We start from the raw sequence: 17642 nt of genomic DNA, 5'->3' as shown, positions 1-17642 counted from the left end.
GATCCTGCTTCCTGCTAATGGCCTGGGAGGGCAGTGGAGGATGGCCCTGCCCCCACATGGGAGACCCAAAAGAAACTCCTGGCTCCTGACTTCGGCCTGGCCCAGCTGGGCTGTTGCAGCCATTTGGGGAGTGAAGCAGTAGAGGGAAGATCTCTCTCTCTCTCTCTGCCTTTCAAATAAATAAATAAAACTTTTTTATAAAACTGAAATCCCCTCTCTTCTCTCCTTGCTGTCTTTCTTTTGCTTTTCCTCAGTACTTGTCTCTAAAATAACATGAATTTTACGTAAATCTATCTTTTTAAAATTTTCTAACCTCCTCCACTAGAATTAATTCCATGAGGACAAGGACTGCTGTTGGCCTTAAACTGCTGTTGCCTTGAACCATGCATGACATATTATAATAATTTAATACGTATCTCTTGCATGAATGAATGAATGAGGGCATGAAGAGAAATAGGAATTGACAAGTGTTCTTAGCATTGGATAGGCAGCATGCAGGTCTGTATACATACATACATATACATATGTATACACAAAAGCACATGTAAATATCACATATGCCCATGTATGTAAATATATGCATGTGTCTCTCCAGTGGGGTGAACATTGCCTCTGTGTTGCAGTGTGAAGAAACTGAGACCTTGAGAGGATGTATTACTGTCCCAGGATCATGTAGCCAGTAAGTACTAGAGCTAAAGCTCAAAACTGAGCCTTTCTGGTTGCCTTCATGCCATAATGCGGCCTTGCAGAGAGCAAAGTCACAATGATGTGTAGGGGACTGCCAGGGGGAGGCTGTTGCTTAGCAGCCAGTCTTAGTTACACCCTTCATTTTCTTTCTTGGTGAAGGTCTCCACATAGCAGAGGGGCAGCCATGGAGACGCTACACTGAGAGCACCGGGGTATTGAGAGTCCCTCAGAGCAACTTCTTGCCCAGCATTTCTCAGAAACCACAAAGTCCAGACCACCTGATCCATCTGGGAGGCTGAGCGCTAACAGACTCATGAGCAGGCAGCCGTACGACTGGGACTTCACTGGTAATCACAGCCTTGAGTTCTAGTGCCTGCACAAATACTCTTCCCTTCAGGGTCCGGTGAACTGCAAGAGGTGGGGTATGCCGTGCGTGACAAGGACCCTGATGAGAGGATGCTGGAGTTTATCAAATGCCTTTTCTCACTTTCACCAAGATAACCAGATAGCCTGTATCCATCATTGTGCTGATGTAGTGCATCAAGTTTATTGGTTTGCATTTGTTGAGTCATCCTTGCACCCCTGGGATGAATTCCACTTGATCTTCATGAGCAAAATGTTAATATGGTGTTGAGTTCAGTTTGCCAGTATTTTGTTGATTTTTTTTTTCATCTAGATTCATCAGAGATATTGACCTGTAACAGTCTCTATTACTCTATCCTTTTCTGGTATCACTGCAATGTTGGCCTCAAAGTATGAGTTTGGAAGAATTCCCACCTCTTCTATTCTTTGGAATAATTTAAGAAGAAGTGGGCCGGCACCGCGGCTCACTAGGCTAATCCTCCGCCTGTGGCACCGGCACACGGGGTTCTAGTCCCGGTTGGGGCGCCGGATTCTGTCCCGGTTGCCCCTCTTCCAGGCCAGCTCTCTGCTGTGGCCTGGGAGTGCAGTGGAGGCTGGCCCAGGTGCTTGGGCCCTGCACCCCATGGGAGACCAGGAAAAGCACCTGGCTTGTGGCTTCGGATCAGCGTGGTGCGCTGGCTGCGGCGGCCATTGGGGGGTGAACCAACGGCAAAGGAAGACCTTTCTCTCTCTCTCACTGTCCACTCTGCCTGTCAAAAAAAAAAAAATTGGTGTTCATTTTTCTTTAAATTTTTGGTAGAATTCAGTGGTGCAGTCATCTGGCCTCAGGATTTTCTTTGATGGAAGACTTTCAACTACCTATTCAATCTCACTGTTTAATATTGTGTGCTTAGATATTCTGCTTTTTCATAATTCAATCTTGGTAAGGTATATGTATCTAGAATCTGCCCATTTCTTCTAGGTTATCCAATTTTTTCCCAAATAGTTGTTCCTAATAATCTCTAAAAATCTTTTTTAAAAAAAAGATTATTTATTTGAAAGTCAGAGTTACACAGAGACAGAAGGAGAGATGGGGGGGGGGGGGGCGTCTTCCATCCCCTGGGTCACTCCCCAATTGGCCACAACAGCCAGAGCTGTGCCACTCCGAAGCTAGGGGCCAGGAACTTCCTCCAGGTCTCCCAAGTGGGTGCTGGGGCCCAAAGACTTGGGCCATTTTCCATTGCTTTCCCAGGCCATAGCAGAGAGCTAGATCAGAAGTGGAGCAGCCAGGTGTCATACCGGTGCCCATATGGGATGCCGGCACTGTAGGCAGCGGCTTTACCTGCTATGCCACAGCGCTGGCCCCAAAAGTAGACTGTTAATGTCCCATTCTATTTTAGTACTGGAACCTATATCTCCCTTCAGAGTTATTAATATTTGCTTTATGAATTTGAGTGCTCCAATATTTGATTCACATATAATTACAACTGTTATTTCTTCTTGCTGGATTGAATATTTTATCATTATATAGTAACCTTCTTTGTCTCTCTTTATTGCTTTTGATTTAAAATCAACTTGTCTTATAGAAGTATGGCTACTCCTGCTTTCTTTTGGGGTATCTTCACAAGAGATATTTTATTCCCCCTTTCACTTTTATTCTATCTGTGTCCTTAGAGGTGAGGTGAGTTTCTTATAAATAACATATTATGGGATCTTTTTAAAAATCTTTAATAATTTATATTATCCAAAAGTTTGCTTCCATTAAAAAAAAACAGAGTCAAAATGTTAATGGAATTACTAAATGGTACAAATATTGGTTTTAGCACAAATAAAGTATTTAGATCTGAAGTCATATTGTAAGATTTATTACTAGCCGGTGCTGTGGCTCACAAGGCTAATCCTCTGCCTTGTGGCGCCAGCACACCGGGTTCTAGTCCCGTTTGGGGCACCGGATTCTGTCCCGGTTGCCCCTCTTCCAGGCCAGCTCTCTGCTGTGGCCTGGGAGTTCAGTGGAGGATGGCCCAAGTCCTTGGGCCCTGCACCCCATGGGAGACCAGGATAAGTACCTGGCTCCTGCCATTGGATCAGCGCGGTGCGCCGGCTGCAGCGGCCATTGGAGGGTGAACCAACGGCAAAGGAAGACCTTTCTCTCTGTCTCTCTCTCTGTCCACTCTGCCTGGCAAAAAAAAAAAAAAAAAAAAAAAAGATTTATTACTTACATTTTTTAAGATTTTATTTATTGATTTGAGAAGCAGAATTACAGACAGAGAGAGAGAGAAACAGAAGAAGGTCTTCCATCCACTGGTCAACTCGCCAGATGGCTGCAATGGCTGGGCTGATCCAAAGCCAGGAGACAGGAGCTTCTTCCAGGTCTCCCACACAAGTGCAGGGGCCCAAGGACTTGGGCCATCCTCTACCATTTCTCAGGCCATAGCAGAGAGCTGGATCAGAAGAGGAACAGCTGGGACTAAAACCGGTGCCCATATGGATGCCAGTGCCACAGGCAAAGGCTTAGCCCACTACACCACAGTGCTGGCCCCAGTACTCTTTCTTTAAAAAAAAAATTTTTTTTGCTGTGGCCAGTGCTGTGGCTCACTTGGTTAATCCTCCGCCTGCAGTGCCGGCATCCCATATGGGCACCAGGTTCTAGTCCCAGTTGCTCCTCTTCCAGTCTAGCTCTCTGCTGTGGCCCAGGAGGGCATTGGAGGATGGACCAAGTGCTTGGGCTCTGCACCCCATGGGAGACCAGGAGGAGGCACCTGGCTCCTGGCTTCAGAACGGCACAGCACTGGCTGTGACAGCCACTTGGGGAGTGAACCAATAGAGGGAAGACCTTTCTCTCTGTCTCTCTCACTGTCTATAACTCTACCTGTCAAATAAAAAAAAATTGTTTATTTGTTTGGATAGAGTTGCAGGGAGAGAGGGACACACACACACAGAGATCTTCCATCTGCTGGTTCACTCTCCAGATGGCTGCAAGGACCAGGGCTGGGCCAAGCTGAATCCAGAAGCCAGGAGCATCTTCCAGGTCTTTCATGTAATGGCAGGGTTCCAAGCACTTGGGCAATCTTCTGCTGCTTTCCCCAAGCCATTAGCAGTGAACTGGATCAGAATTGGAACAGCAAGGACTCAAACCAGCACCCTATGGGATACTGGCCTTGCAGGCAGTGGCTTTACCCACTATGTCACAATGCTGGATCCAACCCCTACTATTTTATCTTAAATTTTTATTTAAGAGTAATTGTATATACTTATGGGTTGCAGTGGGACATTTAATACATGTATACAGTGTATGCTGATCAAAGAGTAATCAGTGTTCCTCTTCTTTACATTACTTTAGGATTGGAGGTTTGTGGCTTCTTCCTTCTATTTGTTCATCAGTTTATACTGGGCTGTTGTGAGCTGTGTGCTCTCCCTGCTATGCCATGAACACCAGGAGCTAATTCTTTCAACCCCGCTCTGATCTGGAATCCATTATCCAGCCTCCCCACATTCTCTCCAACCCCTCCCAGCCTGTTGTAATCCGAACTCTGTGTTCAGATTGTGTTCTTGGTTTTAGTTTCTATGTATGAGGAAGGACGTGCAGTATTTGTCTTTCTACGTCTGGCTCTTTCACTTAATATGATACCCTCCAGCTCCACTCTTTTTGGTTGCAAATGCCAGGATTTCATTCCTTTCTAGGTCTGAACAGTGCTCCTTTGTGTATACACACCACATTTTCTTTATCCAGTCATCTGGTGATGAGTACCTCGGTTGATTCCACGTCTTAGCCATTGTGAACAGTGCTGCTATGAACATGGCAGAGCAGAAACCTCTTGGACACAAGGATTTCATGTCTGTTGAATTTATACCCAATAGGATTGTTGGATTGTATGGCAGTTCTAGTTCTAGTTTTAAAAAAAAAAAAAATTTATTTTTTATGGATACAGTGCTGTGGCATAGAAGGTTAAGCCTCCAACTGCAGCGCCAGAATCCCATATATGGGCACCGGTTTGAGTCCTGACTGCTCCACTTCCAGTCCAGCTCTCTGTTGATGACCTGGGAAAGCAGTAGAAGATGGCCCAAGTCCTTGAGCCCCTGCACCCACAAGGGAGACCCAGAAGAAGCTCCTGGCTCCTGGATTCAAATCAGCCCAGCTCCCGCAGTTGTGGCCATTTGGGGACTGAACCAATGGATGGAAGATCTCTCTCTCTCTCTCTCTGTCTCTCACTCTATTTGTTTGTAACTCTGCCTCTCAAATAAATAGATCAAAATATTTTTTTTTGACAGGCAGAGTGGACAGTGAGAGAGAGACAGAGAGAAAGGTCTTCCTTTTGCCGTTGGTTCACCCTCCAATGGCCGCCGCGGCCGGTGCGCTGCGGCCGGCGCACCGCGCTGATCCGATGGCAGGAGCCAGGTACTTATCCTGGTCTCCCATGCGGGTGCAAAGCCCAAGCACTTGGGCCATCCTCCACTGCACTCCCTGGCCACAGCAGAGAGCTGGCCTGGAAGAGGGGCAACCGGGACAGAATCCGGCGCCCCAACCGGGACTAGAACCCGGTGTGCCGGCGCCGCAAGGTGGAGGATTAGCCTAGTGAGCCGCGGCACCGGCCCAGATCAAAATATTTTTTAAAAAGAGCTATTTCTATTTACTTGAAAGGCGGAGTTACAAAGAGAAGGAGGGAGAAAGAGAAAGCGAGTGAGAGAGATCTATCCACTAGTTCACTCCCAAAAATGGCCATAATGCCCAGGGCTGGGCCAGGCCAAAGTCAAGAGCCAGGAGCTTCTTCTGGGTCTCTCATATGAGCACAGGGCCCAAGCTCCTGTGCTATCTCCCGCTGCCTTCCCAGGTGCATTAGCAGGGAGCTGGATTGGAAGTAGAGCAGCAAGAACTCCAACCGGCGCCTATATGGGATGCCAGCATTGTAGGCAGAGACTTAACCTGCTACACCACAACACCAGCCCCTATTTCTAGTTTTTAAAGAAATCTCTTGGCTGTTTTCCACTGTGGTTGTGCTAATTTATATTCCCATCAACCATGTATAAGTCTTCTTGCCAGAATTTGTTACTTTCTGTATTTCACTTATTTATTTATTTATTTGAGAGGTAGAGTTACAGACAGTGAGAGGGAGAGACACAGAGAAAGGTCTTCCATCCGCTGGTTCACTCCCCAAATGGCCACAACAGCTAGAGCTGCACAGATCCAAAGCCAGGAGCCAAGAGCTTCTTCCAGGTCTTCCACATGGGTGCAAGGATCCAAGGACTTGGGTCATCTTCTACTGCTTTGCCAGGCCATGGCAAAGAGCTGGATTAGAAGTGGAGCAGCCGGGTCTTGAACCAGTGCCCATATGGGATGTCAGCACTGCAGACGATGGCCTTACCCACTACACCACAGCACCAGCCCCCATGTTATAGATATTAAAATCCTTTGTCAGATAAGTAACTTGCAAATATTTTCTCTCATTTCTCCAGTGTCTCATCACTCTGATTTCTCCCTTTGCAGAAGCTTATGAGTTTAACACAATCTTGTTTGTCTATTTTTGTATATAGAGAGGTAGAAATCTACTTTCATTCTTCTACATATGTATATCCAGTTTTGTCAGAACCATTTATTGGGGCCAGCACCATGGTGGAGTGAGAAGGCCATGCCAAAGTGGCCACTGGCAAGCGAGCGTCAGTTACTCAGGAATGGCTTTGAAACCCACCTGGCAATGGAGCCTGCCTGGCAACAGGCTGTGATTGGATGGATTTGAAACTGCCTGGCAGCAGGCTGTGATTGGATGGCTTTTTAAACTGCCTGGCAACAGGCTGTGATTGGTTGGGGCATAGACCGCCCCTTGACCAGATTGGCTGCTCTTGGCTATATAAGATGTAGTTTCAACTGAAATAAACGAGTCTGCCAGTTGCTCGCCTCAAGCCTGCTTTCACCTGACTCCCGGGGTCTGTGTGGTGACTCCTCGCCTCTTGCCCCCACCATGCTGTTCCTCTCAGAAACGAATCCACTGCAACATTGTTGAGAAATCAACAGCAACAGTGGAGTGGGTAAAGCCTCCAGCCAGGGCTGGGCCTATCTGAAACCAGGAGCTTCTCCTGGATCTCCTACATGGGTGCAGGGGCCCAAATACTTGGGCTATCTTCCACTACTTTCCCTGGTGCGTTATCAGGGATCTGGATTTGAAGTGGAGAAGCAGGGTCTTGAACCAACACCTACATGGGATGTTGGCACTGCTGGCAGCGGCTTAACCCTCTATGCCCCAGCACCGGCCCAAGCATATCATTATTAATTATTGCTTGACAAAACAGTGGTTAAGAATGTTATGCTACTATAGTTTTAATGATCAAGGATTACTTTAAAATTCACTGTACACAGGCAAAATGTTCATCTTTCCATTTGGCCATTGTTTATAGTTCTTGCCAATATTCCTGCTACACTAAGATCTTTTTGTTTTTACCTGTTGAACTCTATTTGGTGGAGAATTAAGCCCCCCCCTTTAAAGATTTTATTTATTTACTTGAGAAGTAGAGTTACAGACAGTGAAAGGGAGAGACAGAGAGAGGTCTTCCATCTGCTGGTTCACTCCTCAAATAGTACAATGGCCAAAGCTGGGCCTATCTGAAACCAGCAGCCAAGAGCTTCTTCTGGGTCTCCCATACGGGTGCAGGGGCCCAAGGACTTGGGCCATCTTCCACTGCCTGGAGGCCATAGCAAAGAGCTGGATCAGAAGAGGAGGAGCTGGACCCAGATCCAGCGCCTATATGGGGATGCCTGCATCACAAAGGTGGAGGATTAACCTACTGCGTCACAGTGCCAGCCCCAGAATTCAGCCCTGGACAGTAATGTTAATTAAAAATATATTATCTCTGGGGCCAGAGCTGTATCGTACTGGGTTAAGCTGATGCCTACAGTGTCAACATCCCATATGGGCACCTGTTCAAATCCCAGCTGCTCCACTTCCAATCCAGTTCCCTGTTAATGTACCTGGGAAAGCAGTGGAAGATGGCCCAAGTCCTTGGGCCCCTGCACCAACATGAGAGACCTGGAAGAAGCCCCAGGCTCCTGGGTTCGGACTGGCCCAGCTCCAGCTATCACAGCCATGTGGGGAGTGAAGCAGCGAATGGCAGATATCTACAGCCCCGGAGCTGTAGTGCATGAAGAAAAACTTTCCCAGGTCCCATACAGAAGGTGCAGGTCATGCATGGGATTATGCACCAGCTGCCGTGGGCCTGCAGAAACAGAATGGAGACAGAGTCATCCCCATGCCTCACAGGGCAAGCATAGGTGATCACAGGACTCACAGAGCTCATGCTCACTGTCCCAGAGCTGCGGGATGCAGTGGAGACCTGGCCCAGGTCCTACATGTCACATGCAGGTTATGCTAGGGATTCTGCTCTAGCCAGCACGGGTCTGCAGCAGTGAAGGCAGACAGGGTCCTCTCCAGGTCCCATGGAGTGAACGTGGGTTTCTGTGGAGTATAGCTTCAGCAGTCCCAGTCCCAGTCCCAGAGCAGCAGGACGTGAAGGCAACCCAGGGGTTGTTCTCAGGTTACACTTGGGATTGTGCACTAGTGGGTGGAAGCCTGGGTCAGTGGAAAGTAGATAGGGCCTTCACCAGCCCCAAAAGTTGAGCACAGGTACCCCTGGGATGTAGAAAACAGTTACAGACTCAAAACTGCAGGAGGCAGAGAGTACTTGCCCAAGTCCCAGGTGGTGACCGCAGGTTATACTGGTGATGGTGCACTAGCAGGCACAGGCCTGGGGCAGACAGGGCCTTTCCTAGACATGGGGAAGCACAGGTGTCGCTGGGGCTACCAGACCCAACACTCAGGGTCCCAGAGCTGCAGGATGCAGTGTCTGTCCTTACCCAGGTCTCACAGGCCAAGTGCAGGCTGTGCTACGGATTGTGGACTTGCAGCCACATGCCTGAGGCAGAGAGGGCTCTCCAGGTCCCACCAGCTGCAGGAGTTAACTGTTGTTGCACCAACAGCCACCGTCCCAGAGCTGTAGGACACAGAAGGGTCTGCCCCCAGTTCCCTCAGGACATGCAGCGCTGGGTGCTGAGGCTTTTGCCCTAGCCACCCACATCCTGTGCTAAGAGACACAGCAGGGAACTTCCTCAGGTCTGGTCCTCTGGGCCTGTGTATTTTCTGCTGCTACTGACACTAAACCCCATGAAGCAGAGGGGAAGTCCATAGATCACAAAGAGGGAATACGTTTGGCTCTGGGTTTTACGTCCAGAACCTCTTCAACTGCAGGATGCAGAGGAGCCTGGTCTCTGTCTATGAGGTGCACTGGTCCTAAGGATGGGAGCCTTTTGGTGACAATGGGGCTGCCGCTGTCCCCTAATACAGAATAGAGTCTAGCAGCGACAGTGCTGCAGCAGCAGAGGTCAGGGACTTTGGATGTGGGATGAGGCAATGTGGGCTCCTCTTTTGGAGAAAAGCGGTCACTTAGACCCCAGCCAGCTTTCTGGTCTGGACTATGGAATTCTGTAGATGGGGCTCCTGGCTTGCAGCAGAGGTCGGGGTCGCAGATTTTTCTGCTTTCTTTTTCCCAAGGAAGATGGAGTCTGAGGTTTTGTTTTTTATCAACTCATTCTATGTCATTTAACTGGGGAATTTATTCCACTTACATTTAAGGTATTTATTGATAGGTAAGGTCTTCCTATTGTCATTTTGATATTTGTTTTCTACTTTAATTGTAGTTCCTTTCATTCTTTACTTCTCCTTCTTACAATATTCCTTTATGGTTAAGGAATTTTTTCTAATCATATATTTTAATTCTTTGCTTGATGTTTCTAATAAATATATTATAGATTTTTTCATTTGTGATTACTATGAGGCTTACAAAAACATAGTCTGATTATAATATACTATTTTGAAGTGACAGCAACTTGGTGTTGACTATAAACTTTGGAAAAGTAGAAACAAGGAGGTGAATGCAAACTTAAAAACTCTACATTTGTCCCACTTTTTCTGTTTCTATGATGCCTGTCTCTTAACATTTTAGCCTAATCACCTTTTTTAAAATTCACTTATTATTTGAAAGGCAGAGTTACAGAGAGAGAGGGGGAGAGGCAGAGAGAGAGAGTGAACCATCTGCTGGTTCGCTCCTTAAATGGCCGCAATGGCCAGGACTGGGCCAGGCTGAAGCCAGGAGCTAGGATCTTCTTCTGGGTCTCCCATGTAAGTGCAGGGGCCCAAGGATTTGGGTCTTCTGTTGCTTTCCCAGGTGCATTAGCAGGGAGCTGAATCGGAAGTGGGGCAGCCAGGACAAAAATTGGCACCCATATGGGATGCCAGCATTGCAGGCAGCAGCCTAACCTGCTACACCACAATGCCAGCCCCATAATTACCATTTTAATGGTTTTATTTCTTAGTCTTCATACTAAAGAGATGAATTGTTTATGTATCATGTTTACAATATTAGAGTATTTACAGTATTAGATTATCTTTACCTGCATAGGGGCTGGTGCTGTGGCTCAGTGGGTTAAAGCCCTGACCTAAAGTGCCGGCATCCCATATGGGCGCTGGTTTGAGACCCTGCTGCTCCTCTTCCGATCCAGCTCTCTGTTATGGCCTGGGAAAGCAGTAGAAGATGGCCCGGTCCTTGCCCCCGGAACCCGTGTGGGAGACCTGGAAGAAGCTCCTGGCTCCTGGCTCCTGGCTCTTGGCTTCAGATCAGCGCAGCTCTGGCCGTTGCGGCCATCTGGGGAGTGAACCAGCAGATGGACGACCTCTCTCTGCCTCTACTTCTCTTTGTAACTCTTTCAAATAAATAAAATAAATCTTAAAAAAAAATTTACCTGTATAGTTACTATTACCACTAAGATTTCTATTTTCTGTTTTTTCTTCTTACTCACTAGCATCTCTTTGTTTCATCCTGAAGAATTTCCTTTAGCAATGCTTGTAAGCTAGGTCTGGTGGTGAGAAATTCTCTCAGCTTTAGTTTATATAGGAATGTCCTCATCTCTCCCTCATGTCTGAATGATAGCTTTCCTGGGTAGAGTTTCCTTGCCTGGCAATATTTTTTTCCTTCAGTACTCTGAAAATCTTCCTGCTCCTGGTTCACTCCCCCAGACAGCTGCAGCTGCCAGGGCTGGGCCAGGCGGAAGCCAGGAGCCAGGAACTCCATCTGGGTCTCTGACCTGTTCTCTTGGGTTAGGATACAAGTGCTCGCCAAGGGTTAAATCCTATCCGCAGTGATAATTTCTTGTTGCTGTCAACCACCAAGGACCAGGCACCAAAGTGTTTAAATCCGGTTATCTTCATCCTCTCAACAACGTCTAAACAAGCGTTAGCACTCCCGACGTGGAGAAGAGGAAGCGGATTCAAGCTTTAAGCGCCTGCCCAAGACTTCAAAACTAGAAGCGCTTTTGTGATCAGGCAGCACTTGCTTCTGCGGTTCCGCTCAGGGGCTCAGGTGCTGTTAAAGCCTCGTTCCCCACCACCTCCATCCAACATGGGGCAGAAGGGGGCAACCAGAGCTGGCTTGAGGAAAAGCAAAAACGGGTGCAGGAGAGGCCCCGCACGGAAGAGGCGGTGGGCTTGGCTCCGCCCCTGACCGCTGCCCTGGGCACTGCGCCTGGGACCCAGTGTTACCCATGGGCCAACAGACCCCCTTCCCCCAGCCCGCAGCACCTGGCGCCTTCTCCGCAGCTGCAGCGTCTTCCGTTTGCTCAGTCCCAGGGTCCCTGACTCCAGGGCGTTCGGATCCCACCGTCCTTCGCCTGCAGCAGGGCGCCTGCTCGCGGCCCCAACGCCCACCCTAGCCCTCTCCTAGAACTCGCGAATCCCGCGGGCCGCCCTCCGCTGCGCAGGCGCGCAGCCCGCCTCCAGCTCGCGGCCCCCGTTCCCTCGGCAACGCGGTACACAGGTGCTCCCGGCGGCGCGCGATGTGCTTCGGCAAAGCTAGTGAGTCCGGAGCCCGGAGCCCGGAGCCGAGGCGGCCGAGGGCTGGGGACGAGGCCGGCGCAGCCTGAGCCCTCTGGGGGCATCGGTCTGGGTCTCGAAAGAAAGCCTTTGTAGGGATGCTGTCCTCCGCTCGGCGCCAGCGCGTCGCGGTAGAACCAGGTGCCTTCCCTCACGTGGCGCTTCTCCCCTTTCTCATCCTGCAGAAGCGGTGAATAACTACTCATTCGGAACATGTCAGCAGAGGAAGCTCTTTCCTCACCATCATCCCCCAAACCGGTTGGGGAACAAGTTTCTCCCACTTAGGGGCTCGCCTCACAGAGGGCCTGGATGTTACACAACGGATGTGAGTATTTACCCTCCCTCAGGTTGGGGGGTCTCCATTCTCCGGTTATCAACGGAAACCCAAGTTTCCCGTAAGAAAAAGGAGGGGATTTGTGATGGGGTCCCAGCGCGAGAAAGCATCCTGGTCCAAGCCAGTGCGAGGAGTGAAGGGCCGACCAACCGTTGGCGCCATGTCCTAGCCCACTAAACTAGCCTTGCCACAGAGCGCGCCCTCCACCCCTCCCCGAAGCGGCCTGTGAGCAGATGCCAGTTCCCCAGCCCCCCACCCCATTAGTCTGACTCTCAGGCCACAGTACAGTTAGGGCAGGACTGGCTCTGTGTGTGCGGCACGCTACTAGAAGGCTGGATTCAGAGAAATGTCACTCTACCTATCCAGCCACGTCCCGTGCAAAATTGCCCGTAAGGTCTTTGAAGGAGTGAAGACAAGAAAGAGCAAGCTCTCGCGGAGACGATTCCGGTGACTCTAATATCCTCTATGTGTTCTTGTTTCTAATAAACCGCTCAAAGTGGTGTGGCTTGGCCTGCAGCCTATCCAAGATCCCGACCAGCACAAAAGGATATGCTTTTGGAGCCAGAACGGCCTTGAGGTTCCAGCCGATGGAGAAGGTAGTACCTGGCTGTCAGTGTGATCCTTGTTGGGGCGTGTATTTGTATTAGAGAATCTAGAAAAGCAGGCATTGGTGGCAAAAGCTATTAAGAAGCCTCTCCTCGAAGCTTGCGTGTGAGCACTACAGTTGTGTGTGTGACTGTACCAGGGAGAGTGGAAAACAGTTGAAGAAATTGTCCTAAGACAGGTGCTGAGAGACTCGGGGTTAAAATCCTGCGAGTTGTGTGACTGTAGATCAGACCATCATGTCAGTCACAAAAGAATTCCAACTTTTTCAAACTTCCACGTGATTGGATTTCGCGTTTGAAGTCCTGGGTGTAGAATCCGAGTCTCTTGTGGACATTTCCCTGATACTGAAGCTCCAGGATGTGGACCCTGGCTCTGAAAACCTGAGCGGGTCGGTGGCTGCAGCAGCTTGCCTTGGTTCATTAGTGCAACCTGCTGCTGAGGCAGCTGAACCACCCCATGTGTTGGTTTTCTATTACTAGAGCTCAAGGCGGCTGAACCTTGAACAAGAAAAGGAATCTTCTGCTTTTTATTTTAACCTGAAAGCCTTTAAAGTGCTCTCTCTCTCTCTTTGTGTGTGTGTATGTGTGTGTGTTCACCCACAAACTGATTTTTTTTTCTCTTGGAAACAGGATATGAAGCATTATCCAGGCATGTACCAGAAAGTAGATATTCAGGATGGAAAATACAAACAAACTTTTGCTCCATTTAATGTCTTGATGCCTCGATTTAGGACCTTTTCAAAGGATCCTTCTTACCCGGGGTATGTCTCCTCTTTACTGGCATGTTCCAATAAACAAAGCAGTAGGAAAAGGAGTACATAAAGAGGGAACTACATCCAGACCATCTCAACTGAAAAAAGAAAAAACCAAAACTGCCCATCTTTAAAGATTTAACCTCTTGTCTCTCAGATCTCTGGCATTACAGCATTGTAGAATCATAATTGTTTGTTCAATAAATATCTGTGAATGTGCCAGACATTTGTGTTCAGTAAACACATCACACAGGCTCTTGATTCCTTGGGGTTTGCATTCCCAGATGAATGAGAAGCAAATATCTAATAAAATATCAGTTGTGGTAAGTAAGGAGAATGACCTCAAGTTTATCAAACTGTGAGACTTCTGAAAGTGGAGCCTCTTACTAATTATACCAGGACAGTAGCCATTAGCTCGAGCTGTCATGGGCAACCCAGGAATGTTGAGCTGATGTTGTCCTAGGAAAACAATGAAACAGGGAAATGATACGACAGGCAGTGGTAGCTGGCTGCAGGCTACCTTAGCTAGGGTTGTTGAGAGAGGTCTCTCTGAGGCACTTGTCCTGCCCTGTGACAGACTGGCAGGAATAGCAAGTGCAAAGGCTCTCAGTTGGGAAAGAATCGGTGCGAGGAAGAAGGAAGGCTCGTGTAGCCAGAGTGGTGAGCAAGGGAGGAAATGAAGACAGAGGGGAGGGACAGCAGGGAGGAGAGCAGGAAGTCATTCAGTGTGTGGAATTGTAGGTAAAGGGTCAAGGTCTGTGATTTGCTAAAGAGAAATCCAGGGATCGGAGAGGAAATGTGTCTCTCTCAAGCTTGCATAGATTCTACACCAAAAGACAGTGTTATAAACAATGACAATTCCAAAATAATCCCATTGTCAAGAAAACTTAACTAGTTCTGCTTTGCTTTCCAAGACTGCAGATAGATTGCCACTGCGCTTGTATCACCCACTTCAAATGGAGGGCGGGACTAACACACCACCATTGTAGATCTCTTTCATCTGCGAACCCTTCTAGGATCTTCCAGTCCTCTCTTAGCTTAAAACACTGAGTTGCAGAGATATTTCTTAAACTATGGTCAGACTCTGGTAGCTGAATGTCAGGACTGGCTCTTGAATACTAACATCTAATGAGAAATACATTAACAGGCGAAAGAACTCCAGTTTGCCCAACACTAAAAAGCTAATCTGTCGCCCTCTCTCAAGGGACTAGACCTAGTTCAGGACTGACTGTGGGAGTGAAGGCGTTGGCGTGTGGTTACCAACCCATTGGGCATCATGTTCCCATTGTTGTTTCTAGCCCTGGTTCGTACAACCCAGAGAAGAAGCCACCCCTCAAAGTTGCTTGGCCTATGCAATTTGGATCTCCAGACTGGGCTCAGGTGCCATGTCTACAGAAAAGAACCCTAAAGACTGAGGTAATCAGATTGGACTTCTGTAGAGCACTCTGTCTGGTACTTTCATGTATCTCAGGGATCCTTGACCAAGAGTCTGTGAATGAACTTGATGTAGTCCTTGGTCCTCTACCATTAAATGCACAATTTTGTTGTCTAACAATATGAGGATCTTTTTGGATAGTTAGACAATTTCATTCCATCTATAAAGCAATATATGACAGACTTAAGTCACATTTCTTATTTGACCCTCAAATAATCTTTTGTGTAGACCCAGAAGAAATATCCCTTGAAGAGAGGGAGACACTGAGGCTTAGATGGATTAAGTAATCTGGGAAGGTTGTGCAGCTGGAATCCAGGTCTTGTGACTGCTACGGTAATACTCCTTCTGTCACACCACTTGAGTATTATGCCACCAGGGAGCTGTAGGACATTCTGGCTAACAGCATCGATTCTGGGAACAACATTGCCTGGGTTCAAATACTAGTTCTAGTATTTCTTTGCTGTGTGATTTGGGGCAAGTCCTTGAATTTTTCTAGGCCTCGGTTTTCTTTTCTATAAGATGGTAATAATAATAGAATCAATGTGATGTTCTAAAGATTAACAATTGAGATAGTGTAGAGAAACATTTAACACCTGATAACATAATAATAAATATGCAGTGTTAGCCTTCATGATCCCAGAAATACTTTTTCCCCTATTGGAACTTTGGATTAATATTTATAAATCCAAATATTTATTAAATATTTATTACAAATATTTATTAAATGCCTACTGTGTAGCCATCATGGGGTTGGAGCCTTTGGGTACCATTCAAGAATTAGACATATAATTCTTGTCATCAAGAAGCCTGCCAACTTCTTGCAGATTTACCAAGTAGCAAGTGAGTACTAGAATGATCCATACCCTAGTAAGATGGTAAGTGGCAAGTGCACACACACATATTGAGAGAATCACTGAGGCTCAGTTGCTGTGGGATTAGGGTTCAGCTGGGCCACACAGCTATGGTGTGCAGTTCTGTTTTCCACAGCCAGAAAGACCAGAAGCAGAGGGTCCTATAAGAACCCAGAGTGAGACAATATTCTTTCACTGCAGCTGTCCACAGACAAGGAATTCAGAAAGCATCGGAACCGTGTGGCCTACCTAAGCCTTTATTACAACTGAGAAGCAGTAACTACTTCACATCCTCCTCCTGATCACAGACTCTCCAGGAGGGGGCACGGAGCTGCTCTTCTCTCTGCATTACTGGAGCGCACTTGTCTGCCAGCATGGGGCCCAGGGAGGGGCAAGGGGCTCATAACCACTGTACGTGAACATAAAGACTAGTTCAGAATATTGTGTCTCCATCGGCTGCTTTGTGCTGGTGTGTACCTATGTGGGTGGGTCTGGTGGGTGCTCAGTTGGGGGGTTTCATTTTACTGAAATATTTGGGGGTCCATGCCCTCTGACTGCGAGTCCCAGACTCTCACTTTATGTATTCTACCATCAGCCCTCATCAGAGACTTTTGGACTATACATATGAAGGGTTGCATGGGATTTAGGCATGCTGGACGCAGTGGAAACTCTAAGGGAGGCCAGCACATTTATGTTTCAGGAACTCTTCCAAAGTTACCTGAATTCCCTGGCTTGGAGTGGGAAGGTCCTGATTTGGTTGCCTTTTCCAGACTGACATCAAACTCAAACAAAAAATTTCCTCTTTCCCATCCCATGATCTACTTAATATGTCAGCCACCATGGGAACTGAGTGGTTAGCAAGGGTCAGATCCATCTCCTTGACTATCTCCCTGGGCCTGGCTAAAAGCGTGAAGGAGACTCCCCAGCACAGCTAGTAGACTGAGTCTGCCCCCCAACTTGAAAGACACATGGAAGACACATCGAACTGTGACACTTCTGAGAGTAAGTGGAGCCTCTTACTAATTATACCAGGACAGTAGCCATTAGCTCGAGCTGTCATGGGCAACCCAGGAATGTTGAGCTGATGTTGTCCTAGGAGAACAATGAAACAGGGAAATGATATGACAGGCAGTGGTAGCTGGCTGCAGGCTACCTTAGCTAGGGTTGTTGAGAGAGGTCTCTCTGAGGCACTTGTCCTGCCCTGTGACAGATAGGCAGGAATAGCAAGTGCTATTCCAGCTAGACCAGCTATACAGGCTGGCCTGGGAGTATGATAGAACACACATTCAAAGTACTGATGTAGAGACTCTTCCAGTGATAACCAACATCAAGTATACTTTGTTCAGGATTGGCATGAAGTGTGATCTAACTTATCTTTTATTTATTTTTTAAAAGATTTATTTATTTTACTTGAAAGTCAGAGTTACACAGAGAGAGAGAGGTCTTCCATCCACTGGTTCACTCCCAACTTGGCAGCAATGACTGGAGCTGCACCGATCTGAAGCCAGGAATCGAGCTTCCCCCGGGTCTCCCACGTGGGTGCAGGGTCCCAAGGACTTGGGCCATCTTCTGCTGCTTTCCCAGGCCATAGCAGAGAGATGGATAGGAAGTGGAGCAGCTGGAACTTGAACCAGCACCCGTATTTGATGCTGGCACTGCAGGCGGCGGCTTTACCTGCTATGCCACAGCGCCGGCCCCCGAACTTATCTTTTAATGGAAAGCTCTTTTA

General features: G+C 47.8%; 1 protein-coding gene across 3 annotated transcripts; it reads left to right on the top strand.

Moving 5' to 3' along the window:
* Positions 1 to 851: 851 nt before the first annotated feature.
* CIMAP3 (ciliary microtubule associated protein 3) lies at positions 852 to 16354 on the top strand. 3 transcript variants are annotated; one of them, XM_051856163.2, is made up of 6 exons: positions 852 to 1034; positions 12122 to 12261; positions 12768 to 12866; positions 13506 to 13636; positions 14926 to 15043; positions 16115 to 16354. In XM_051856163.2, exons 1-6 carry the CDS (start codon positions 1001 to 1003, stop codon positions 16181 to 16183), a joined length of 591 nt encoding a protein of 196 aa, XP_051712123.2. In that variant the 5' UTR covers positions 852 to 1000; the 3' UTR covers positions 16184 to 16354. The 3 variants fall into 3 exon arrangements, with proteins under 3 accessions (XP_051712123.2, XP_051712122.2, XP_002715824.2); XM_051856162.2 differs by lacking the exon at positions 852 to 1034 and adding an exon at positions 6912 to 7160; XM_002715778.4 differs by lacking the exon at positions 852 to 1034 and adding an exon at positions 11776 to 11918.
* Positions 16355 to 17642: the final 1288 nt, after the last annotated feature.

This window comes from Oryctolagus cuniculus, chromosome 7 (genome assembly GCF_964237555.1).
Source record: "Oryctolagus cuniculus chromosome 7, mOryCun1.1, whole genome shotgun sequence".
NCBI classification, from domain to species: domain Eukaryota; kingdom Metazoa; phylum Chordata; class Mammalia; order Lagomorpha; family Leporidae; genus Oryctolagus; species Oryctolagus cuniculus.
The sequence above is the reverse complement of the archived record's forward strand: the minus strand, read 5'-3'. Positions and strand labels throughout refer to the sequence as shown.

Coding starts and splice junctions, on each gene's coding strand:
- CIMAP3 (XM_051856162.2), top strand. CDS start 7,112: ATGGGTGCAGGGGCCCAAATACTTGGGCTATCTTCCACTACTTTCCCT. Junction 7,161..12,121: donor ATCTTCCACTACTTTCCCTG/GTGCGTTATCAG, acceptor CTCATCCTGCAG/AAGCGGTGAATAACTACTCA. Junction 15,044..16,114: donor AAAGAACCCTAAAGACTGAG/GTAATCAGATTG, acceptor CTTTCACTGCAG/CTGTCCACAGACAAGGAATT.